Source organism: Pholcus phalangioides, unplaced genomic scaffold (genome assembly GCF_987345545.1).
Source record: "Pholcus phalangioides strain wild (caught in Gottingen) unplaced genomic scaffold, Ppha-v1.0 ptg000018l_1, whole genome shotgun sequence".
NCBI classification, from domain to species: Eukaryota; Metazoa; Arthropoda; class Arachnida; order Araneae; family Pholcidae; genus Pholcus; species Pholcus phalangioides.
The window spans coordinates 1,024,024-1,051,115 of NW_028301611.1; the positions used below are offsets into that span (position 1 = coordinate 1,024,024).

The 27,092-nt window shown below is 35.0% G+C and overlaps 1 protein-coding gene across 4 annotated transcripts; it reads left to right on the top strand.

The window, feature by feature from the left end:
* Window positions 1-796: 796 nt before the first annotated feature.
* LOC149071507 (OTU domain-containing protein 7B-like) lies at window positions 797-26,315 on the top strand. 4 transcript variants are annotated; one of them, XM_089247980.1, is made up of 9 exons: window positions 797-831; window positions 4,186-4,321; window positions 7,078-7,308; window positions 10,483-10,728; window positions 15,294-15,392; window positions 16,617-16,744; window positions 16,868-16,992; window positions 17,959-18,266; window positions 23,443-25,215. In XM_089247980.1, exons 2-9 carry the CDS (start codon window positions 4,249-4,251, stop codon window positions 24,420-24,422), a joined length of 2,190 nt encoding a protein of 729 aa, XP_089104106.1. In that variant the 5' UTR covers window positions 797-831; window positions 4,186-4,248; the 3' UTR covers window positions 24,423-25,215. The 4 variants fall into 4 exon arrangements, with proteins under 4 accessions (XP_089104106.1, XP_089104105.1, XP_089104108.1 ...); XM_089247979.1 differs by having other exon boundaries at window positions 797-916; window positions 23,443-24,558; XM_089247982.1 differs by having other exon boundaries at window positions 798-831; window positions 7,078-7,233; window positions 23,443-26,315.
* Window positions 26,316-27,092: the final 777 nt, after the last annotated feature.

Sequence of the window (27,092 nt, forward strand, 5' to 3'; positions counted from 1 at the left end):
TGTTTTCTTTTCCTTCCCTTCAAACTGGAGCATGCAGACGACAGAGTAGCTGATGCCAAAGCCATATACTTTATATAGCCGTCCTGATCTGATGCGCCTCGCTAGGAAAACACAAACGCGTAGCGTGATTATGTAACACGTTTCTGTCGGCGCGAAATAGTCTAATTCGGTTCACGCTGCGCAACAAACCTATTCCTAGGAAAACCCGGCTTAAAAAAAAGTGAGTGATTAAGGAAAATTAGATAAATTGATTAAATGCACTGAGATAGAAGAAAATCAAAAATATTTATTCGAAACCTAAAAGTCTTCGTTCAATTCAGTTCCTGAAGCCCAGTTTTCCAAGGAGAAGTTCTGCGCAGTGTGCAGCGTAAAAACGGGAAATTCAGGTTATTTTGACAAATCAGAGTTTTCACGCTGCACGCGCTGTAGAAACCTGCGTCTAGGAAAACTTGGCTTGACAAGAGAAGCTGGAAAACTGAACCGGATCAAATCAAAAATTCTCCCAGCAGAGTATATCCAGCAAAACGGACGACCTGTGGAAACATAGTATTGGTGCTGCCATCTAATTACTAATCTAATTTTGACATTTTATTTTATTACAATCGAGTTTTACATTCAGGATCATATGAACGATGACAAATTCGGCTGATCAATCAAATAAGAGCTTCAATTTTGTTTTGTCGACTTCACTAATAAAAGCTCTATTCTGATTGATCAAAATTTGTGGGCTTCAAGATGCTTAACTCACTTGTAAATGGAATAGAGAATCCATCATTTTCCTCATTACAAATTTAACGTGTTCATGTCGCTGATGTTATGATTTGGTCGGTGGTATGGATTTCAAATTATTTATAATTATTTTGAAGTACAATTGAAATGGCGTTTCGATTAATTAATCTGTGAATCAGAAATTAATGTAATTAATTTTGTATTTTCGTAGTTGATTGCCAATATTTGTTAATTTATGTCGATTCGTTAGTGTAGAACAGACTAGTGGTGTATGTATCACGCCCTGATACTAACTTCGGGACTCGAACCCGAGACCTATAGGACTTTAAAATCATTGTTAAATCCCACTTAAGAAATCGCAATTTTATTGTTCTTTCCCTCAATTGGAACTTGTCTCTTTAAGAGCACTCGATTATATTATTAATAAATAAATGTTGTCATTTGTATGGTATTTCAACAAAATGTAAAGGATTTGCCCCATTTAAATTGAAATCATTTGAGGTTTGCAGTATCAATTACCTAGCAGCTATGATTATACATACGCTAACAAGCTATTAAGCCGAGATATGTAGTTAAAGCTAATTTTGAATGTTTCAGTAAATATGTGCAGGGCTGTCTTAAGAGTATCATGGGCCCCCGGGCCAACTGATTTTTCTGAGGCCCTACCAAACAAATTCTCGAAAATTTCAACCAGATCTCATTTTTTGTGAGGTCCCCTCTTCACTTGAGGCCCCCCGGGCTGTGCCCATGCTTTAAGACTGCACTGAATATGTGCCCAAACCAGGGCTGCAGTAGCTGGAGGCGATGTCGAATTCATCCTTCAGTTGCTTTATCTATATGTTTGGGGGGGGGGGGGTGTTAAAATGTGTGCTTGCTGCTCCGGCTGACAAAGTATCTAGTTGAATTCCTGGTCTAATTGATTATATTAACTTTCTGGCTAAGATTCCATAGAGTTGTGCCAAATTTGGCGCTTTGGCTCTTTCAACATTTTTCAATGGCAACAATGTTTTACAAGCCAACGTGCTATCCATCTATTTTAGAGCCATTTTAATTTCTCATTATTATCAGTGTTGTTATTACCAGCATAATTAAAGTTATCATTATCTTGTTATTGTGTTCATCACCACTGAGATTTATTGAGCAATAGTCTAAGCCCGGTTTTTCATTGTGCATCCTTTGTGAACTTTTGAATTTGTTCATGGAGGAGCATTCTTTAGTCAGACCAAGGACTTCAGTTTTTGACAGAAGTGTGCAGGATACCATAGTTTCTTGCCCAAAATGTGCTGCTAACATGGTTTTGAACAGCTATCGCACCAAGAAATTTGGTTTGTTTGGTTGCTGGAATAGGAACACAAAATTCAAATGTAATGGGTTGCTGAATCCCACGGCCAATGCTTTCTTTCTTTAATGGTTCCAGAATGTGATATTCTAGCTTGCCAAAAAAGAATTATCACAAAAAATAAAATAAAAAAGAATTGTCGAAAATTCTTTTTTGTCTGCCATCTTGATGTTCACCATGTTAAAGATGTTTGATGAGCAAAAGAATTCTAGGTCACCAATAGGCAAAGTATTGGTGAAATTGGAACTCGTTGAATTTGGTGCAACTCTGCTTACAGAATCTTAGATAACTCTTTTATCAAACAAACTATGAGTTTTGACTTACACTTAGAACTTCTACTATGTATAGTTCACACGATGATATTTAATCAATGCTGGACCCTGCAGTGCTCGAATGGTACCTTGAATACCATAATTTAGATATTTTGTCACGGATGTGATTTTAATATTTTCACACACACATAGGAGAATTAGTTTGTGCTGCCGTGCCCCCTTTATTTAAGTCATTGGGATACTTAGGTCAGGTACACGCACTGGATACGATAAGGGATATAGATGCCAACTCGACATCGATTGGTTAACCTTCCAGCAGGTACAAACTCTATATCAACATGAAGTGTTGCATGTTTATCCTAGAGTCGCTATTGTAAAATTCAAGTTTATGAAAATCCAGTAATTGAAATTTTGGTGTAATTAGTATATGGCTAGTATTATATAAATGAAAAGAATATATATATATATATAAATTAAAATAACTTATATTTTATATTTAAAAAAATCACAACATAAGTATGCGGAAACGAACAAAGGAATTAAAAGAGAGCTTGATGGTTTTTTCTCAGCCCAATAATCCAGAAAATATCTGTTTCCTTGAAAGGAACTAAAAATTGCACGACTAGAATTTTCAACTAGTGATTGCAAACATTATACACATTTTCCTAGAAATTAGAAGGGGGAAGGGTGCACAGGTAAGGCATAAAAATCACTTATTTCATAAAATCACAACTTTGCAGCCTCAGCAAATATGCTTAGCATGCTGTAAACATAGAAATTTCTGGCAAACTATGCTAGAATGGTCATCTGTTTCAGAAATAAATAGTACCTGTGGAAAAACACAACACGTCAGAAGACGGCTGGAGTAAGGAGACAAATCAGAAGGAATAGACATGGACACACATGAGACATAGACATAGCTTACTAGCTTAAATATATTGCACACAAAATTTATGTTCATATCTCTTACATATATATGTCCTCTGGAAACCTGGTTTTTAACAGTTTATGGTCAGTTGCAGGTTGTATCGCTTATTGTGTAGTGTGTGCCCAGTTTTAAGGTGGGTGTGACTTCTGTGCATGCTTTCACCAATTCCAATTACGCATAGCAAAGTATAGTTTGGCATTCACCACAGTAATACCTGTGATACATGAATTGAAACACTCACAGAAAAGCTTTTTAGCTTTTTTATCACAATTTGGCTATTTTCTCACCCAACATTATTCCTGCTAACACCAATTTTGGTGATACTTTATATTAAATAAATACAATTTTTTGACAACCCTAACAAATACTGGTGCAAATAATTCTTGTAAACCTGTTATTTAAGTTGTAAAAGAAGATGCGACACACTATATTAACACAGTAAAAACAAGGTTATTGAGATGCCTCTCCCCAAGGGTAGAAGCTGACAGGTTTCTAACCTACAAGCTGAGACTTCTAATTTTTTGTTTTCCACACTATAAGTTTGATATGGGGGGGGGGGGGGAAACCTGTAAAAAACTAACCAGAGTCCACCCTGGGGGGGGGGCATGATTGTATGTAGAGCATATAGAACTGACAGCCATTTTAATGCATGGGAAAATGTATTTAGGTTGTTAATATATAATAGGTGTTGAAAAATTAGTTATCTAAAAGACTTGGATGCCCTTGCTAATGATAGCTTAACATATATACGTGCTTGCGCCTTAAAATCAGCTAAGAAAATTCAATTAGCGCATAAAGTCTATGTATATTTTTTCTCAAATATAATGTTGGCTTGTTTCTCATATTAAAAGCTATTGAAATTATCTGTAGATCTTCACAATACGATTTTTCTGATTCACATATGATTTAATTTTTAGATTTCTGTATCGAGCACATGATGTCCGGAGTTCCATCAGCCAAGAGATGAGTGTTTCGTCACAATGGATTCAGTTCTATCAGAATTCATTGCTCGCACATCTGCAGATCCAGGTCTAGCACGTGACCTTCTTGAAGGTTTGTCATTTCTGAAAAAATTTCTTTATCAGACATTGTGCAGTTTTGTAATAAGCATGTGCACATATGTTATGTTGAGCTTTGAAGGTGGCATAATGAATTGTCTTCAAACCTGGTAGCAAGGACTTGAAAATATAGATTGCATAGGACATATTAGGCCCACAAAAACAAATTTATGACTGAAAAGACATTTTTTTTTCTAACCGCACCAAGAGGATTAATGACTAGAATAATGACATTCGTGTATGTGCATCAAGAGGATGGCTCTACTTTATGAGATGAAAGTCGGTCACGAATTCCATGAAAGCATTTTTTTCAGTTAATCAGGGTTTTATATATAATACGGTAAAGTCTGTTATAAAGAGTACAGCTTATAACAAGAATCTCACTACAACGAGTGATTTGCAAGTGATTGTCAAATACCTAATGTTAAAAGATTTGGTATTTGACAGTCTGACAAAATATTTCATTATAGGGAGTTGAAAATTAGGAAGCATTTGCAGAATTCTCAAAAATAAATGCTATTTTTTTCTTTCTTTCTCTCTCCAAGAGAGAGACTCTTATCATGAAGCATGCTCTTTGTAAAAATTACTCTGAGGTGCTTATAACAAATAATGGACAGAGAAAAGTTAATTTTTTTTAAACTCCTTCCTATTTTTCGGCTTCTTCACTATATGCATTTGGGTTTTGTGATGATTTTATCTGACCTTTGTGTCTTCCAGTGACTAAGAGGTCATGGGACCAGAACTTGCAGTTTTTCAGTCATTTCTGAATGACTGAAAAAATCATGCAAAAAAAGCCTTCGAATTAGCAGGAAAATGTTGAGTTCATGCAGCCATGGAAATGATAAAGTAATTGAGACTTTTAATTGTTTGTCAACTAAATCACTTCAACAATATAAAATTCCATGCAAATATGTCTTAAGAACTGCTGTGTGAAAAAAAAAATCAATTTCATGGCCAGGATTCTGTTCATTTGTTAATATTAGAACGAAACGCTCCGAATGACGTTTTAATGCAGAAAAAGTAGCATTTTTCTATAGTATCATACCTGTGCACCCTTCCCCCAAACCAACCAAAAAAATAAAAATAATAATAATAATAATAATAAAGTATACAGTGAAACCTATATTAAGCGGAAGCTTGTCTTCAATGGGGAAAAAATTGTGGTCCCGTGATTTCAGTGCCAAAATACACATTAAAAAAACCTGGATTAAACGGAACCTGTCTAATGTGAAAACAGAGAAGAAAACTGTACCCTTTAACGGGAAATTTCGCACAAAAATTGTGAGTGTTTGTTGACCAAAAAATCAGAAAGTGCTCCACTGAAATTTTTTACGCAATCTATGCTTGCAAATGTGAGTTCTATTTTATCATCCATTCTTAGATTAGCAAAAAATCTGTTTTTGTACTTGATGCTGTGGTTTTGATAAGACGTGTAGTAAGGCAGATGTTTTCTGAAATTGAAGCAAAAATTTTGAGAAAAGCTGGCTCTTCCATGGAAGAAATCAGTGTAACAGTTGAATTTCCAAATGATATGTAAGACTTACAAACTTGTATGAAAGGTGTGTGCATTCTATGATCACAAGGCTGGAGTTAATCAGAGAGAAGCAAAGAGGGCAACTGGTCTGACAGAAAAATTTAGGGGTGTCAAAATTTAGGTGGGAACAAAAACACCATTAAAAAATTATCAAATTTCACACTGGAAGGGCAAAATCATATTGCTCTTTTCCTCACAAAACTCCTATTTATGGCCCTGATGCTGGGGACTACATAAACATAGACAATAATGTACAAACTAAATCTGACAACAGATATTGACACCCCCCCCCCCAACTGAAAATTTTGGAGGAAGTTAAAAAGGATGTAAATGTAGTTATTTTTAATTATACAAGAAAAACTGTAGGTTGGAATTTTGTACATATACTGTCAAAACCAAAATACAGTATTTGTAATTATAGATTAATTTATTATTTATTTTATCTATTTTTAAATTAATTTTTTATTTTTTTATTATATTTTTTTTATTTTTATCATTTTATTTCAATCACACGAGATCGTTACATAATTTTGCACATATCAATTGAACCTTTATTAAGCAGAAATCTGTTCAATGGAATAAAATCTCTGTCCCTTGCTATTCCATTGAAGACAAGTTTTACTGTATATATAGAAAGGAAATACCTTTTATATGCTAAATAATTTCAGTTAATTTCAATTCTTTTTGAAAGGTGTAACTCAAAATTTCTTGGGAATAAAATTTTTGTGCTCCCTCCGAAGATTGATTGTGTGTACAGTCTGTCAGACCAGACATGACCCAGGCTCTGTCCCTTCCGGGATGTAAGCCTTTTACCTGTGTGGGTTGGATCGTGCTGGGGAGAATGTGCGTACTTCCCTGGTGTCGTTATTAATGATTGGAGTGTGAGAAGAACACAATTTTTTTAAATTATATCTATAAACATAAAAGGGGGTCATATTGAATTTTGAAAAGTAGAAGAAAAAACATTATTTTTAACCATTTAGCTTGAAACATATGATTGGCTTTTAAGAAATTTAATTGGTGGCTCAAAAGATTTTTATTTTTATTTTTTAAGAGCACACTCTTTCGAACAAAAGTGTACTGAATCAAGTTTGAAAACAACTGCAATACTCGACAGATAGCTTAGGTCCTAATTTTTTTACTGCTTGCTTAACTTATTTTATATTCTTTTGATTGAAAAGAGTGTTTTCTGTAATAGGGTTTTTCTATAATTACAGGCCACTCTTGGGACCTACATTCTGCGCTCTCTGCATATTATGTGTTGAAAGGCATTACACCAGCAGCTTCTTTTAGCAGGGATGAAACCAAGTCTCGCTCTGGCAGCCCAAGTCCCAAATTCTCTGGCGGACACAAGCAGCAACATCCAGATGCAGGTTCACAATCCTCTCCTCCTCCTTCCTCAATATCAACTCGCAAAGAAGAAAATGTTGATGTAGAAGAATCCTCTTGTATGTAATGTATTTACAAACCAAAAACGAAAGCTGCAGAACTAACAAGGAAGGAATAATATCAAGAGATTTTTTCCCCTTATATCTTGTTGCTCTTATACTTCCGTATTCGAGTTGATGCTACGATGGGTTTGATCTTGCTGGGTGACAGTATAGAATGATGCAATTATTAAATCATTACACTTCACTCATAGTTACAAAAATCAATGGCAGATTGCAGCATTATACACAACAAGCATTATACAGAAACAAACTTCATGTTATGTCCACTACACGTACATGCACATTCAAAGATGTACCGATTCGTTTGAAATTCCATAGAGGAATATGGATGAGGTGCATCTGTGGTTTAGTGGTAATATTATAGAATGATGAATGATGCCAGTAACTAGTATACTGTTTCAGTTCTTAGATATATGTGTGGCAAAGTTGGTTGTAAAATTGACATGGTTGCACGTTCTGAGGCAAATATGCATTATACACCTTGTTTCAGAACAAGATGACTAAGCATATTCTCATTAGTGAGGGGTGCGGTAGCTCAGGTTGATAAGATACTCGCCTAAAGTACCAAAGGATGTTTAGAGAGTTTGATACCCGGTTCATCCTTGTCAGAAAACTTTCCTGACATGGGTATAACAGAAATGGCGACATGACCGCAGAAAAAATTGCTACCGCAGGGAGTCGGCACACCAACCTCTCAATGAGTATAAAAAAAAAACAACCCTGCCATTCGGAATTGGCGATAAATTGTAGGTCCCGGTCTAATTAACCCTCGTGTGCAGAAAATGACTGTGGTGCGACAAAAATGATCAGTGATCATTAGGGAGATGAGCCATTTATCTTAACCAGCAGCAACATATATTAAATAGAAAAGTAAAAAATTGTTATTTTTAAATTAAGCCATAAATTGCAAATACAGTGATATTTTTACTGTCCAACCCCCTCCTCTATCTCTGGTAACCAATGTCAATCTTAGTGATAATTTTTTTCTTAGTAATGAAATTATCACTAAAGTTCAAAATTCTCTTACCAATGGAAATGAAATTGACTTCATGACTGCAAATTAGCACCAATGATGCTTTTGGGTCTTTCCTCAAAGGCATTGCTCAGTTTGAGTAACGAGTACATTGGGTTTCAGAAATATTTCTTGCTAAAAACTTGGTCTTCCTTAACTTTGCAACTTTATGTCAAATATGACAAAATTGTTTACAGGTCTGTTGCAATTGGTATGGGTGATACTGGACTCCCCTCCTCCTAGATCGGGGGCTCTGAACTAGACGGAGGGCTCAAAGTCCTTGGAGAGGTTTCAGGGTGTGTGTGTGTGTGTGTGGAGGGTTAGTGAGTTTGGGTACAATACTTATGGTTGAACTACTCATTGTTTTATCATTGCTAAATACTGAATATTATTTTTGTAAAGGAGTTTGTGGCCTTCATTTCATCTGCACGGGGGGGGGGGGGGGGGGATGTCCATGGAACAAAAAAGTTACGAATCCCAGTCATACATTAATTGTGACTTATTGGTGTAGGTTCGCTGGAATTATGTTGGGCAATTAAGATACACACGTGTGTATCTGCTTTTTGTGTATGCATAAATCTGTCTAAAATAATTTTTATCATATTTGATTGCAGAATTTTTTTATTATTACAGACATTTAAAAATGTTTGGTTTAGTGATTCCCAAATGTTATACATTCATGGCACCCCTACACAATCGCGAGCCACTTTGACTGCATTCTTTATTCCCATGACACATTGTTTGAGAACTATTCCCCCATAAACTAAGCAACCTATGGTGCTGTTGTGTACCGTTTGGGAATCACTGGCCTAATTGATCTGATCTTGTTTTCTATGAACATTTCTCAATGATAGCTTCTAAAACTGTCCTTTATTTCAGAGAAGCTAGTTTATTTAACCCTTATACTGGCACAGATAAGTTTAAAAGTTTGCATTGGGAACGTCACAAAGCAAAAATTATTGAACCCGCTTTATAAACAATATTCTATTAAAGCGACATTTATTTTCCTCAGAAAGTTTGCTTTCTTCTGATTTTCAATAAGTGCAAGATTGGGGTAAAATATATTCCATTGAAAAATTCGCTGTATAGCACACAGCTATATACAAACAACTGTTGTGGTGGTTGAGTAGTCATAGTGACAGGCTCATAATGCGAGGACCTGGGTTTGAACCCGACCACTACCACAGTGATGGTCAGCTGATTTTTATTTTCTGTATTTTCTAATTTTGAGGCATGAATGCAGGCCAATCTCCCCGTTAAAAAGTCTCGCCACAGAAAGCAACGAGCCTACAAGAATACAATTATTCAATCAACATTTCACATATAGTTAGAAAAATTGATCGCAGAACTACATATAGCAAGCATTAATTACACAGAAACAAATTTCACGTTAGGTACACGCACATTCCAACATATACCAATTCGTTAGATGTTCCGCATAGGAACGCAGATGAGGTGTATGTGTGGTTTAGTAGCTATATAAAACATCTGATCTCTTCATTGCCGTAATAAAAGGCTTTTAATGAGGGGAGATATCTTGCCAATGCTGATATGTGGCATATCAGATCTGCCTAAATATCTAGTCGAAACTGGTAAGAGAGTTTGAAGAAAAGTTTTTAGCTTGATGCTTCTTAACCCCTGGAATTATTCAAATCCTCAGAAATACACCTCTTTATGCATGTGAGAAAAACTTGTTCAGTTTTTCGCCTCAAATAAAGAGATTCAGCACCATTTTAAACTCATTGTCTATGAGTGCGATGTAAGCAGTTTAAGGGTTAAAAAAATAGCAAAAGCAATTTCTCATAGCTCTTAAATGGTGCTTGTGTGTGTGTGTATACCTTCCTTGTTAGTTTGTGATAGCTTGCTTACTGTGTTTCATTGCGTTATTTCTGTTAAATCTATTTTTCTTATTTGATACCTTTTCAAGCTTCTTCTATCGATGTGGAAGCCAAATTTTCTTTTTCTATATTTCCATCTGCTTGCATATGAATTTCTGTTTATTTATAAATTCTGTCTTTCTTTTCAATAATTATTATTTTTAATTTCCATTTCCAGAATAGTTGAGTTTTTACATAAAGGTGTTTAACACAATATTCTTCAGCGTTCTATTTCTTTCTCTGATAGTTATGCTTTGATTTCTTGATTTTTTTCTCCTACAGCAAAGCGTTTATCAAGAGGAATATCAAGAGCTACAGATAATGTGAATCTTGTATCAAAAGCTCGAAATAAATTTGCCAAAGAGTTTGTTTCTTCTGGGTATGAGAACTGTCATTTGCATTTTGGGTTTGAGACTCCTGTATATACCTTCACGTTACCTGATTTGTCCATTTACCCAGATGATTTCCAAGATTTTCTTGAAAAAGATCTAATTGAGACATCTACTTTGGTGTCTCTTGAGAATGCAGGTCAGTATGATCTTTCATCATTATGCTTGCAGCATTACTGCTGCAATTGTGTTTTTTGAAATACAAATTTATGAATATTAAAATGTTTTCAAATAACCTCAGCTCAAAACCACATTGCCAATTATTCTGTTATATGCTAATTAATGTACCATGAGGGTGTATTACTATATCATCACCTTGAGTGTAATATTTTTCTTTATTCTAATTATTTAAATGTGCATTTTAGGAGTTGGGAATGATGGCAAGCATATCTTTTTGCCACAGGGCTCAGTCAAAATGCAAAACAAGCCTGAACTTCATTGGAAAAGTGAATCTTTTTTGTGGATGTTGTAATCATTTGCCATAAAATGAGAGAAGACAAAAAAAAAAAAAAGTGGAGGGGAAGGATTAGGTCGTGTCCACAAGAGATTCGAGGAGAGACTAGGGTTTCTTTCCCTGGATCCTGCACCTAAAATGTACCCAGGAATATTGCTGCTTTTCTCTGGATCCTGTAACTAGCATTCCTCCCTAAAGGGACAGAACCGAACCCAGGCCACGTCTGGTTTTATGGGGGGGGGGGGGGGAACGAGCAGAGTAGTCGCTAGCTGAACCCAGTTTTTTTAATCGTCAGAAAATAACTTTCGGATGTCTTTATGTTATTTTAAGGCAGGGGTTCTCAAACTTTTTCCACCCATGATGTCCCAGAGCAGTTTAACAAAGAAACTCTTTGAAATTTTTTTTTTAGGCTGCTACTCCGTGTCGTCCCTGACAAAGGTTGGTGGTGCACAGTTTGAGAACCCTGCTTTAAGGCATACTTGTGTTCAACCCATGAGACAAATGCCGCCTTCAGAGTCATCTAATGTGTCCTTTCACCTCAAACTTAATTTTTAAAAATAAACTTGGTGCAGCACACACATAAAACCGTAAGTGCTTTGTGGCACACTTTCAGATAACTTGTGGCTTGAGGCAAATTTCCAGATCACTTAAGTTACCCAGGGCTCATTCCCAGACCCCACTCAAGTGACCTGCGGCTCATCCCCAGACCCCACTCAAATGACCTGCAGCACATTTACAGACACCCAAGTAGCCTACTCCACTGTTCTACATCACTTTATTAAGTAGCCCATGACACGCTTCCAAAGCAGTGAAGTGACCCACACTCCATTCAACCTTCAGTAGTTAGAGTGCAGGCCATTTCATTTATTTGAAAATATGCCATGGGCAACTTGATTCAGCGATCTGAAACAGTGCCACATGTCACTTAAGATGATCTGTGAATGTGTCAGGGTCAATTGAGTGCTCTGGAACTGTGCCGTGTGATCTGTAAATATGGCGGGGGTCACCTAAATCATTGGTTCTCAACCCTTTTTTGTCCATGGCCCCCTTTCAACCATTTCTCATTCCCGTGGCCCCCTGCGAACATAACTAATTTTCTACCCCCCCCCCCCCCCGGTTTTCCCATTAGAAGATAGTTATTCAAAAATTTTCTTAAGTGTAAATATGTTTGAAATTGAATTTGATTAATTTTTAATTTATGAAAATAACATAACATAAAAGAAAAATAAACATAATAGAATACAGTAAAAAAATAGAATACATCATTTGCGATCAATGTAAACTCTACACTTGAAGACGACACAATGTCATCAAGTTACTGTACTGGATGAAATTTTTATTATTTCCAAATTAGTTTTTTGTGTGTAAATAATTATGGTTTTTCATTGAGAAATGTCAGTTGTAGCTTCCAAAATGTGCATTCTTGTAGTGATAAAAATCACAAAAAGTGGTAGCAAGCAGTTTTATTAATTTTATTCTCTTCATGCGGATAAAAGTAGTAATGAGGAAGTAGCCACACAAATGAATCACAACTGAAAAGTTCAACTTTTCACATCGTTTTCAACAATAATACATGTATCAAGGATATAGGTTCATGTTGTAGCTCTACTCTGAATTTAAAAAAATGAACTAAACTACGTGCGAAAATTTTTTAAATATTTGTTTGAACCATTTGTTCCAGAAAAATGCTGCACTGACAAAACTGTTGTTCATGTGAACATAATAAAGATTCATTATCAGGATTTCTCAAGCCCATCGGAAAATATAAATAATCAGATCCTCAAATAAGAAAATTATCAGCTTGTTGACTTCAATTTCAATACAGTGAAAATCTGATATTTTGTTGGATGACAAGCTACCTTCAAGTGGCTTTTTGGTTCATAATGTGGCCGCTCTCTCACAGGCGAATGAAGCAACGTGCGAGTTGGCTTAAACACAACACAATATATTTCACATAACAGTCTGCACTATATTTAATATACAGGGCACATAGGTAATGGGGCATATGGTATTTTACTGGCGAACCATTGATCCTAGAGGCAAGCTTCCAGTTGGAAAAAGTACCCGAATAATGTGTAGTACCTCAGATATTTGATTCATGTTGCCAGGGGTTGCATAATTATCAAAATAAAAATGTTAACTTTTTATACTGACTTCTTGTGCCCCAAAACCCAATTGGAAAGTTGTTTCCCTGTCTCCAACAAAAACCTTCAACGTTTCTAAGTGCAATATTCACTGAGATATTCGAAGAAAGTTGGAAAAAAACAGAATTAAATGCGGGAAACCATTTTACCCGCATTTAACGCTGTTTTTTCCCAAATTTCCTCAATTTTCGAATTTGCACAACTTGGTGAATATTGCACTTAGAAACGTGAAATTATTTTACACACACTAAGCATCTTTTAGCGCTTAAAGAGAAATTAAAGATGCATTGTCACAAAAGGATTCTGAAGTGCCTAGCACTTCGACGCTAAGGACTACACCCTTATTGAACTCACAAGAATGAGTGTGTGTGTGCTCTGTCTCACCAGGCAAATCAGAATTGTTTTAGCTTTAGTTTCTTTGTTCAGAGCGAACATCGAATGTGATTGGTTGGATAAGGCGCTTTTGCACTCATCTTATATTAAGAAATCAAAGCATGAAAAGGAAAATGTGTTTTGAATTACAACTGGTAAAATCCGGATTGGGTCGATAGCAATGATTCATAAGATGAAAACTTTGCCATATTTTCTCTGATGTCAGAAATGTTTTGAAAAACAAGCCATATTATGGCATGGTGACTTTTATGTCATGATTTGCTTTCACATATTGACATTAATGTGGTTGATTGATCCGAGCGGTTATATCTAATATAAATGAAGTGAATGTGGCAAGATTCTCAGTTTGGGAAAGAATGTAAGTTGATGTTAACGAACATCTTAACTTCAAATTAATATTTGAAATGGGATTTTTTGAATACTTCAAAGGGGAAATTGTGATCATGACACAGGCCACTTGAGTGACCTGAAACTATGGTGGGTCTCTTATGTGATCTAGAAATGTCTGTTTTTTGCAAAATTAGGTTTGGCTGTGGGCCAAATCAGATGACTCTGGGACCACACTCTGCATCAGGCTATTGGTTGAGCATGCATGTGTTATATTTCTATGGCGCCTAGAAGGGGCTTTTTTGAAAAAGCACTGGGGGGAAAAATGTATCATGATAATTGATTGGATTTTTCAAGTAATAATAGAAATTTAATTTTTTTTTTTTTTTTTTGTATTATACATTGTTTTCTATACTACATTCTGTGGAAATGGAAGATTTTTAAATTTGTTAAAACTTGAGTTTCTTGAAATATTAATTGATAGTACACTATAATTAAAATATTTAAGTCGTGAATCTGAACGACGGAACATTTTTAAATGCTACGAAAATTTGGGAATTCCATTGTTTTGTCTTTTTTTGTCAGTGGTGTTCCTATTTTCTTTTTTTTCCCCAATTTTTCACTTCTAGGCCTGAGAATAGTATATTGTTTTTGATCAGAAAATTAGTTCATAAATTGGTGGTTCGTAACATCATGTGTTGAATGTAAGTCCTAATGTCTGTACTCAATAGGTTCATGTTTGCTGGAATCCTCTGTGAAATCCGCCATCACAATCTTTAATGAGTAAAGTTATATTACATATTTTGTCAAGAAGAGTCTATAACCTTAGTAAAAATCTGTAAAATTATGTAACAAAAATTGGAGAAAAAGAACAGGTTGGTTGAAATTATAATGGAGATGAAATTGATTCTTTTAATCAAAATAAGCTTAAAAAACAAAAATTGGGAAGAAAACAGCAGAAAGAAAGTGATTACTGTATTTAAATATGTTCTTTTTTATAACATTCTATTATATTTTAAGAATTATAGTTAATACTTTGAATACTTAGCCTTTGAATAGTATAATTGAGATAATTATTTGATATTTAATAATATTTAGTACAATTGACCATGAGTCAGACTTTTTGAGAGTCCTATTTTTCTGAAAATGACCCATAATTTTGCAAAAGTGAAACAATCTAATTAATTTTGTACAAGAGAAATGAAATTTCAAATTTATTTTCTTTAATTTATATTTTGTAAAGGGTCTGTTTTTCAGATTCAGAATTTTGTGAAGGGTTTGAAAAACGGACCCGAATTTTGACTGGACTGTCTTTTGACATTACACGTTAATTGGTTTTTTTTTTGGAATATCTGCATATATTGTTTTTTTGTGACAATTTTTTAGGGAGATTGAACTGGTGGGCTGAGAAAGGGGCATGTCAGAAACTGTGGCCTCTAGCAACTACTGGTGATGGTAACTGTCTTTTGCACGCTGCTTCATTAGGTAATTGATCATTCAGTAATTTTTTTTTATTTTCAACCAATCTATCTATTTCTATTTTTTCTTTTTTGGTTTTATTATCAATGTTTAATAGTTTCATGAGTACTCCTTTTTTGTGTGGGCAGTAGCCCGGTCCATAAGATACTTGCCTAAAGTACAAAAAGATGGTTAGAGGTATCATTAGTTCGATACCTGGTTAGTCCTTATTAGAAACTTTCCTGACACAGAGGTACAATAGAAATGGTGATGTGACCACAGAAAAAGATTGCTCCTGCAGGGCGTTCCACATTGAGCCACCACCAACCTCTCGATGAGTATTAAAAAAACTGCTATTCAAAATCTCCAATAACTTGCAGGTTCAATTAGCTCTTGTGTGCAGAAAATGACTGTGGCACGGCAAAAATAATCAAATGTATACCTTTTTTGCTAATTTTTTAATGTCCTCGATAGAGTTAAATCAGTTATCGAGCAAACATTCTGATGCTGCTGGATTTCTTTGGTCAGCATTTCTGAAAGTGTGCGTTATGGCTTTTAGGGGGGCATCAGGACATGCTTGAAATATTCATTTGTACACCTATTTATGTTTCAAAGTGATTCTTTTATAAGTGAAAATATCTACTAAACTATTCTGGAAAGCTCCAGATGAACCATGAATTGGGCAAAAGACAAAAGTGTATGTGGCAGAAGTTTGCAAATCATGAAATAACTATGGTTCATAAGATTTGAAAATTTAAGATACCTTTCAAGTAATTAACGTTTTTATTAAAAAAATGAATCTGAAGCTGAGATTACAGGCTAAGCTATGAAATAAGCTTTTACACATTTAATGTTCCTCATATATTTTTCGACTCCCACTGCATTATCCAAGTTCATACGCCCTAATTCTAATATTTTAATCAAGAAACTGTGCATGGGCAAAACGACATTCATAAAATACAAACAACTTCAGAGTAGTCCTGTAGTGCTTGTGGATTACTGCAAAACAAATTTTCAAGGTTATAGGCAACAAAGAAGACATTTAGAGTAAATAGTGGCTTCGACAACAGAATAAAATGGTTGATTGATGAATGCAAACAATCTGAATGATGTGACAATTGTTTTGATGATTTATTGAAAGTCAAGCTGGTTTGAGAAATGTTGCAGTTTGCAAGACGTATTTATGTAGATCATCAATCATTTTAAATATTTGTTTAGACTAACTATAATTTTCATAAAATATGTTCATAGGTATGTGGGGTTTCCATGATCGCCTTTTAACACTTCGCAAAGCTCTGCATAGCCTTTTGTCTAACAGTAATTACACAGAAGCGTTCTATAGGAGGTGGCGATGGCAGACAGCTTTGCAGAACAAGGAGGTAAGTTTTGTTTCTGTTCATGGACTCATGAACATAAAATTTATGATACACGATATGCATGAAACATGATATTATTCTATGAGATTTTCATTTGAGACAGTATAACTGTTTTTGAATTTGAAGGCTGGGCTTGTATATTGTGAAGAAGAGTGGACAAAAGAATGGGAAGCCTTACTCAAAATGGCATCAACAGAACCACGTATTCAGCCTTACCAGAAAACAAATGGCACTGAAAAATCATGCAAAGGGTATGTTCACTACTTCTATTTTACCTACTTTTCTGGTTTATAGTCGTCGAGACAATTTACTATTGCGTCAATTCTGAAAAAAAAAATTAAATTTTCTTGATTGAGAATAAGTTGTATCACAATATCTTGTAGGAGAAAAATAGTGTAGTTGTGAATTGAATACGTGTTCAAAAAGTGTGTGTGTAGAGTCCTGGCTCAGGTAGTCAAGGATCTGGGTTAATTCATCTGACACAGCTTTCTGTAATAGTTGTGTTTTTGATCTATAGGAAAAAAAATTCTATTGGGTTATTGTAGTGGATATTAAATATGTTGAGAACTGGATCATAAATACTAATGTTGAAAAGTCTTATTTAAAAATTAATGAAGTGCTTGGCCACCTTTGGCTACAATTACTCTCTCCACTCTCTCTGGACATACTTGCTATTGATTTTTGGTAATATTCCGCCATTCCTCATTCACTATGAAAGCTAATTGTGATAGTGAAATCAGATGTGATTGGTAAGGAACGTTGTTCCAGTTCATCCCAAAGACTTGGAGCAGGCCAGAGAATTTTTCCCACAGCAGAGTCATTTAAATTACTACTTAATCTTAATTAAGCAGTTAATTCAGATTGACACTTAATTACTCGGTAAAATATGACAGAGCTTGTTATGTGGGAATGTGTAATGTCTCACTACGTAATACAGGAGCCAGTTAAGTAACCAAATTTTCAGAACGTTTAGATATGTTTTAACATTCATGCTGATCAGTCACAGTTCATTAGGTGTTCAGATGCTTTTTACAACACAGGGTGACAGTATTCTGTAGATCACTGCAATTCATATATTGAATATCTAAAGGTGATGTAGATGAAAATTCTATTTCTTATTTTTCTTTTGCTATGGTTAGTCTAGTTTTTTATGTCTGTGGGTATTTAAATTAGCATTCACAGCGGGTGATTAAATATCAGAAAATTTCACTTTACAGGTCTCTGGGACCAGTACCGGAAGAAGAGATTTCCTGTGACATCTATGAAAGCCTTGAGGAGTTTCATGTTCTGGCTCTGTCTCATGTACTAAGAAGGCCAATTATCGTCATAGCTGATACGGTTCTTAAGGACGTCACTGGCGAACCTTTTGCACCGATACCATTTGGTGGAGTGTATTTACCCCTGGAGTGCCCTCCTTCAGATTGCCTTAGGTCGCCTTTATGTCTTACGTATGATGCAGCTCATTTTTCGGCTCTTGTTGCTATGGAGAAGGAGACATATGCAGATAAAACGCCTCATCCTCCAGGCAAGTAAATAATAATAAACAATTTCCAATTTTTTAATGATTAAATAATTGTACCGTTTTGTGCTCTGTGGCAAGACTTTTTATTCTTTTTAGTCTTGCCACAGAGCACAAAACAGTACAATTATTTAATCAGTACACTTCACTCATTGTTAGAAAAATAAATGACAGATGACAGCACAATAACGAGCATTACAGAGAAATAAACTTCACATCAGATTCACTGCACATGCATAAACATTCCAACCAATTCAACGAAAAGATTGGCTCACATTTGCACCTCAAAGTTAGGAACCACAGGAAACCAAATTCAGTAGACCACCAGTGTGGCGAAGGAGGGGGGGGGGGTTTGATCCTGGGTCCCATGATGTGAGTCCATTGCTATGACCCATGTTGCATGTTCAATGCACAACCATCTATCTTTTCACAGTAGTACAGAGGATTATGGTTTCCTCAAATTTCTCTATAGACTCATTAATGTCAAGAATTTATTGCTTATAATTTATTATGTTATATGTTTATATCTTATAAGGGAAAAAAATCTGAAGAATCCCTAACTTGAAATTCATCTCTGTCAGTGATTTGAACAAGTTCATAAAAAATGTGGCAATTATACAAACCAATTTTAGTTAGATGCATTGTTTAATACAAATGACATAAATTGCAATATTATATTGAATTAGTGAGTAAATCAAAAGATTTAATTCAGAACTTGTAATATTGGATATTTTGCAATCTGTCTGCAACCACCCTATTACTAAGAGAGCTCAGCAGTAATTTAATGACGACAGGTGAAAAAAAAAAAATGATTGCTATTGTTACAATTGTATTAAAAACATCCTTAATCAATCAGTGGACATCAGAATAACATGCAGGATTTTGATTTATGAAACATGGAAAATGACTGACCTGTTCATTTAATTCAGTGTTTCCCAAAGTGGGCAATATTGCTCCCTAGTGGGCAATGGAAGGTCCAAGGGGAAGATAGAAACCCCCAAAGCAGAATATGCCAAATTCTGCGACGTACATCGCAGAACAATCAGTGCTATTGCAGAACAATCAGTGCTATTGCAGAACAATCAGTGCTATTGCAGAACAATCAGTGCTATTGCAGAACAATCAGTGCTATTGCAGAACAATCAGTGCTATTGCAGAACAATCAGTGCTATTGCAGAACAATCAGTGCTATTGCAGAACAATCAGTGCTATTGCAGAACAATCAGTGCTATTGCAGAACAATCAGTGCTATTGCAGAACAATCAGTGCTATTATGGGAACTGCAGAACATTTCCAGTCAGTCGAGGGCTCATTGCAGAACAAAGCAAAACATTCTGCTTTGGGGATAGAAACTACGGGTATAGCATGGGGTCCTATGTGTTTGCTCAAGTTGGGGGGAGGGGTGATGAGAAAAAGAAATGATTTAATGCATGCTTCTCAAATAAAATACACATTATTTCATGAACTAAAAATTACACTTAACTATATAATATTTCCTATGTTAGTTTAATGTTACAAAATTATAATTTTTCAATTTATTTTATTAAATAACAGTTACATTCTCAAAAATAACACTACCCAAGAGACAAATGGCTGCCAATACTGGGGCTATAATCATGAAAAACAAAATCAAAAACTGATATAAACTTTTCATGGGAAAAAAAAATATATGTATATAAATTCAAAAACAAGTTAATTAGTAGTTCAAGCATCCTGAAATTAAATAGTAAATATGTATAATGTGTTCATTATGTTGAAGTAAAATGTTGAAGAAATGTATATACATGTAAAGTACATATTGTGGCTGGCTTTCTGAGTTATACTTCAATTAGACATTAAAAGGTAGATTAATAAGTTTTGCAGTTACGGAACTATGTGAAAATAAATTTCAATATTATCTATTCTTTTGAGATGAGGCAGAGTAGTAATTGTTTGCATTTCATATGGTATTGAATTGAAAAACCTTGGCGCTAGGAAAATGAAGTGTTTTTGCAAAATATTTTGGTGTGCATGTGTTATGGAAAAAATACAATTTGGTCTATGTAGATTTACTGTGGTGCGCATGGGCAAATGGTATTGTTTTTTGTACAGAGTAATTGCAACTTCAAGTACAGCTGGCGAACGGTTAAAACGTCAGCATTACGAAAAAGAATATTAGATTGGGTGTTATAGTCCTTATATATTAGTCAAATTACTTTTTTTGTAGATTACAATAGTAATATTTGTCCTATAATTGATCTCCACCATATACACAAAGACCGTAGTACATGTGTGATTGAAACCACGAAAAATACAAATTTCTGATGAACACTTTGTTAACATGACTTGAGGTACATGATTTTCAAGTTTTTTTATCTCAATTTATTATGCAGAAAGTTTACGTGTGATTTCCATTTTAAATTATTATCGAAATAGGGACCGAGATATTTAGTACTTTTGACAGCTTCAAGACAGTTACATGAACATGAAGTGAGATTACATTGGTTAGTATGGTATATCAATTGAATAGGGTCAGGTGGATTATCTCGTAGGGAAAATTTCATGTATTTGTGCTCTTTTCAATATTAATTTCCAGATTAGTAATAAGAAACCAATTCCAAATTTTTAAAAGATCTTCATTTATTTTTTGGTTCAATACCTCTAGTGGATCATTACTTGCATACATGACCACTGTATCATCAGCGAAGCAGATAATTTTACCAAAAATTTCAATGTCATTTATGAATATTTGAAACAATAAGGGACCTAAAACCAAGCACTGAGGTTTTTAATTAATAAAGGAGAACTATAGAAATTTGAACATCTGACTCTTTGGATTCTATTTTTCAAGTACGATTTCATCAAATCATGTGTGCCACCCCTGATGTTTATTGAGTACATTTTTGAAAGGAGAATATCGTGATTTATTGAATCAAAAGCTTTTCTTATATCCAAGAATTTTGCTATTACTTTGTGGGATTTATCAACGTTTTCATAGACAAATTGAGTAAAAGTTAATAATGCTGTTTCAGTATTTTTTTAGGTGGATACCCATGCTGATTATCAGAAAAGAATTTTGTTTTGTTAAAGAATTGGTTGAAGATGTAGGAAAATTTCAAATAAAATGTTGAAAATTGCCTTTAAAGAAATTTGCAAAAATCCTACGAGATCTGCTTGTAATCTCCTCCAGAATACACTAAGCTCTCAATTGCTCTTACAAAATATTAACATTAATACCACTCAAACTGAAGTTTCACTCATAAAAATTAATTTCTCATGTGTTACATAAATAAAGTGCTTAATAAACTATGTAATACATGTAACCATTAAAAAATAATTCAAAATCATGATACTCCTAGAGCCTGCAGTAATTAAAGAAAATATGTGAATTAAATATAGAATTTAGCACTTATTTTGCGTTGAATTAAAAATTTTTTAGCGAAAATATATAGTGGTCTGAATGGGTGGCATGTTTTTTTAGGATGCATTATATATTTATGCAGGTATTTTTAAGCGTTTCTGCACGTTGCAAGTGTGTGTATCATGCTTACATGTCAACTTTTACCCCCCAAATATGCCTATGGCATTTTCAGAACAAAGCTTTGAGCTCCTTTACATCATTATGACAGCCTGAAAATATTGTAACACATATGTTATTCATATTTGAACGAATTTATCATTTACGAATATAGCTGGCATATATGATCATCTTGCAATCAGAAACCACATATTTTATGAGGAGGTCGGTAAATAGGATTTTTTTTGCTCCTAAAAACCTTGACTATTTAATGTACATTAACATTCAAAGTAAGAGAAATGCCAGGTTAAGAAAAATATTTAGAAAAATCGGTTTCATCACGTTAACTTTCCTTCCGCTCAACAGCAAGTCTTGTCTTCATCTTAGCTCCAACTCCTTTCATGGCCTCCTTACTGTATTTTTCGTTAATCTAAATTCGTTGTATCATCTTAAATGCATATATCAAGCATTAATAGCATAGAAAAACATGAAAAGAATTTTCTGAATCTAAGAATACTCCCATCAGAGCACACACATCGCCACCACCATTACTGAAAATGCAGTTGTCCTTGAGCTTAACGAGAGTCTCCTGACTCCTTCATTAGCGCCATCTTTGTCCTTAACTAAACTAAGGAAGCAAAGTGTTCCTTGTGCAAGGAAAGGCAAGCGAAGAATACAGAATTTTTTTCTTTTTTTCCTTAATTAAGGACAAACAGTGGGCTTAAGGAGAAAAACCCAGCTAAGTACAAGGGGCGAATTCAGCCCTGAGTCTCTTGGGAGTGCATGAGGATTGCATTATTTTTTTTTTCTTGTTTTCGGCTTGACAAATTCAGGTCGTCATGGTGACTAGAGAATTGGCACCAAAAGTTTTCTCTGTTTGATTACTAAATTGGAGTTAGAGAGCAACATAAAATAAAATTTTTAGGAATTGCATCAGCATGTCTATCAACAAAGAAATCCTAGGCAAACAGAAAAATAATTAATTAATAATACTTATTAATTAACACAATTCTATTTTTGCAGTTTTTTAACAAAAAATATTCTTAGCTCCTAAGAAATTTGGGTAGCATCTAAAATATTTTTTGATTTGAGTAGCCCTTGGCCTATTTATGTATATGGATGATTCTCATGAAATTGGCCTGGATTGTGTCCCTGACAGTTTGTATTAAATATATGTCACAGAGCCTTTTTTTTTGTCACTTTCTATTTATATTCCAGTTTCTAAAATGTTGCCACTATGTTTTTAAATTTTTTCCTCAATAGATTTTTTTTCATCAATTTTTTTTTTAAATAACGTGATCAGCTTGTTTTCCCAAGAGATCTTTACGATCTGTCCAGGGAATTTGTTAGTATTAGTAGATATCCATGCCTGAACCGGGAATCAAACCTAGATCTGCACAGTCAGAAGCCAGCTCCCTAACCACTGGACTGCCAGGCGGCGAACAAATTTTCGTTTGCTAAGGGAATGCCTTTTTCCTAGCTGTCCCCAGTGCATTTTTCCAAATTAAAAATGATAATTTGCTATCTTAAAACAAAAATATATTCTTTTTTTTTTTTCAATAATATACCCATATGTAAATCTTTATATAAGAGCAGAAATATGATATGTATATATATATATACGATTTTTAAAATTTAGTACACAATCTTAGTGTATATATAAATAATTATTTTTTAAATTTCCAGCTGCCATTCCTCTTATCGACCCTGACCATAGACTTTTACCAATTCAATTTGCTGTTGATCCTGGTACTGATGTGAGATGGGGTCAAGATGAGCATGATTCTGCAATGATGTCGAAGCTGACACTGACAGATAAAGACAAGCTTGGTTTGCTGAATGAGTACCTAGATGTGGTTGAGATACCAATGGCCATCAACAACCAACAGGAACAAGCAGATCTTCCAGAAGAAGATACATTATCGAACAACACAGATGCTGATCGGCAGTCTGCTGCAGGTAGCTTCGATTCGGATGAGAGCACACTTGATGCCACGTCTGGGAGTTCGAGTCCCAATGGAACCTCGACCCAGCATCGTAGCAAAGCTACAAAACAACTTCAAAGTGTTGCGAGGCAATTTGGCAGTATTGGCAAAACAATGGGCAGAAAAATAAAGAAAAACTTTGGTAGCATCACCCGTAGGACAAATTCTTTGAAGGGCACGCCTGTGAGTAAATCTTCGGATTCATTAAAAAGCAAGAAAGTCAAGGACCAATCTTCTTTTAGTATCAAAATGTCATCCAGTGGTATTGTTGGGACTCCGCACAGTATAATAGCTGCTACTATCCATACAGACAACAGGCACGAGTACCAAGAGGAAATGATAAGGAACTACTTAAGTTCGGCGAGGTCTCGCTTTCTTAGGGAGAAAGATAGCAAGCGCCCACAGCCCAGAGAGGACCGGAAGCGAGACATAACAAGTTACTCATCCCAGTGCATTACACCAGGTTGTATGATGTACGGCACAGCAAGCACCAATTACCTTTGTTCCTCGTGCTACTGCAAACAGAAGCTTCACAGTACCAACAACAAAACTGATTCGCCTTCATCGTCAGACAGCATACAAACCACCAATTCACGTAGCAGTTCAGAAAATGTTTCTCAGTGTACAGACAAAGAACACGCTGCATTTGCAGCGAAGGGGGTTACAGGGGCCAAAACATAAGCCTGACTCATCTCACTGCCAGATTCAATGATTTATGTGTGTAAAAAAATAAAAAATAGAAATATTTAATGCATGTTCTGGATATTCAGTAAATTCTCATCAGTAAGAAAATGCTGAGAGAGAGAATCTATTCGGCTTGGGTATCAATGTAAAGGATAAATAGTATGATAGTCTCTAATTATGTTTGATAAGTGAGAATTCCAGATCTTAATGTAAGCAGTATTTTTTCTATGTCACAGAATGTGTATGATAGAGCTAGGACTCGCGTAATCACACACTATCAATCTTCATTATGAGTGTGACACAGTGAAATCTACACTTGATCAAAGTTGACCCATCTGTTTGGTTCATCTGTTAAGTGATTGCTTAGCCTCTACCTTATTCAAAATAAGTGTCAAACGCCCCTGGTTAGAGATTAACATTTCTCTACAAAGTACAAAAGATTGGATACCAAGTGGAGATAAAGATGAAGTTTGGAAACGGTTTTGCCATAAACACTTTACATGCCTCTGTGGGAAATCATAATCACCAACCCCTTGAAGACTGGGCAAGGACGCCGCCCATGCATTTTCCCATTCAGAAAACATGTATGCTCTAAGAAACGGAAAATGTCAGTCCTCTGTTGCTTAATAGTAGAGCACTTGCTCGGTCTACAAGGGATTCATGGTTTGATTCCTTGCAGAGGCATGTGAATTATATTTTGAACTACATCTTCATCTCTGCTTGGCATTCAGTTTTATGTTTGATCATTTGTTTCGCACCACGACAATTTTCTGCATGTGAGGGCTAATTAGACCGGGACTTACAATTTATTGCCGATTCCAAATAGCAGGCTTGTTTTTATACCCATAGGGAGGTTGGTGTGCTAACCCCTCGATGGGGGAACTCCCTGCGGTAGCAATTTTTTCTGCTGTCATGTCGCCGTTTCGCTTGTACCCCTGTGCCAGAAAAGTTTTCTGACAAGGACAAACCAAGTTTCAAACTCGCGACACTTCTAAACATCCTTTGGTACTTTAGGCAAGTATCTTATCGACCTGGGCTACCGTACCTTCAGTTTTCTGTACTTTATATGAACAGCTTGAGAGTGACATTGTTTCTTTCTGTATGCCACCATCGTCGTTAGGGAAACCATTAGTTCGGAGGCTAACCATGCATGGTTCCATTTAGCAAACATGTATACTTTAAGGAAAGAAAATGTCAGTCTTGTAGCTTGATGGTAGAGCACTCACCCAGTCCACGAGGGGTTGTTGGTTGATTCCTTGCAGAAGCATGCAAATTTTCTTTAAGAACTTCATCTTCGCTTGGTATTCAGGCTTTTGTATTTGGTATCAACAGTTTGTAGAGTGACATCATTTCTCTCTAACATTTCCCTACCTAATAGGTGACACTCCTTCTTTGTGGACAAAATTGTCAGGTGCATAATATTATGTTATTGAGAGATCAATGTCTCATGGTACTTTGTTTTTTAATGATTTTATAATAGTTTTTTCATAGTTGAAGAAGAGCATCCACCTTGTTTTATTTCAGCAAGAAAAAGTTTTTAATTTATATTTGAATGTGGCACTCACTAAAAATGCTGTGTGGGACTCAGTGTGGCCACATCTCTAAAGGGGACTGGAAGTGACACTCCATGTGTTAGTGGCAGAACCTCTTTCTAAAAGTAGAAACAATGGTTTTGCCATCAATTTTTGTTTTCAACCTATAATGGACAGGAGATTAAAAAAACATGGGAAATGTTAATTTACTGAATATCCATTACATGAACAAACCCAAACCAAAGGTATTCATGTCTCACTGAGCGCGATCAAATAGACGTAGAAAAAAAATTGTATCATATTTTTTTTCATCTATTGATTTGTTCGCTTGTCTCTCGTTCTAGTGAAACCATTTTGTAAAAAAAGAAAACATTTTGAAATTATATATATATGTCTATATTGTCATCATGCCGCACAAAATAATTCTATTTTCTGTGTTCAAATACTCATCTTCATCGTTAACGTCATTTATATGTAGACTGTGACCTGCTTTTAGAGTCGTAACTCACTCTCATAATTTTTTCCTGTGAAGTATTCGCAACTTTTCCCTTTTCATAATCAGAATTTTGTCGTTTTTTATTTTTCTTTTAAAAAACTTGATAATGTATGTATCTCTTTTAATGATTTTCAGATATCATTGAAAATTTGAAAATCCGAATTCAATCTCCAGAACGGCCAAAATATTCTGTAGTATTTTATCTTATAAGAGTACTGGGTGAGTATAAAATAATGTTGGTATTTGCAGAGCCATGTAGCAAGGGCTGTATTGTAGAAAATGTAACAAAATTGATGAGCGCTCATAGTGGGACATCAATTTCAAAAAAATTTGTAGTTTAAAAAATTGCCAATGGGGGAAATTTTGACGCTGCGAAAAAATGCATTTGTGACTAATGAGCGAGTAATTGCCAAATGAGAGTGCATAAGTCAATTTAAAAATTTTTTTATTATGACTGTATTTGTCAATTAGAGATGTGATTCAATATAACCCACCATTCCGATATTTCAAGGACTACAGTTGAATCCTGAGTTAACACCATCATTTATTTCACATAATTCTAGCAGTATAATGAGTGATGTTATACAGAATCACAGTTGAATTTGTGTAATCTCCATTTACGGAAGATTTTATCGCTGA

Excerpts from the sequence above, each read along its gene's own strand:
- LOC149071507 (XM_089247980.1), top strand. The coding sequence starts at position 4,249 with ATGGATTCAGTTCTATCAGAATTCATTGCTCGCACATCTGCAGATCCA. Across the intron at positions 4,322-7,077 it reads AGCACGTGACCTTCTTGAAG|GCCACTCTTGGGACCTACAT; the intron begins GTTTGTCATTTC and ends CTATAATTACAG. Across the intron at positions 15,393-16,616 it reads TTTGCACGCTGCTTCATTAG|GTATGTGGGGTTTCCATGAT; the intron begins GTAATTGATCAT and ends ATATGTTCATAG.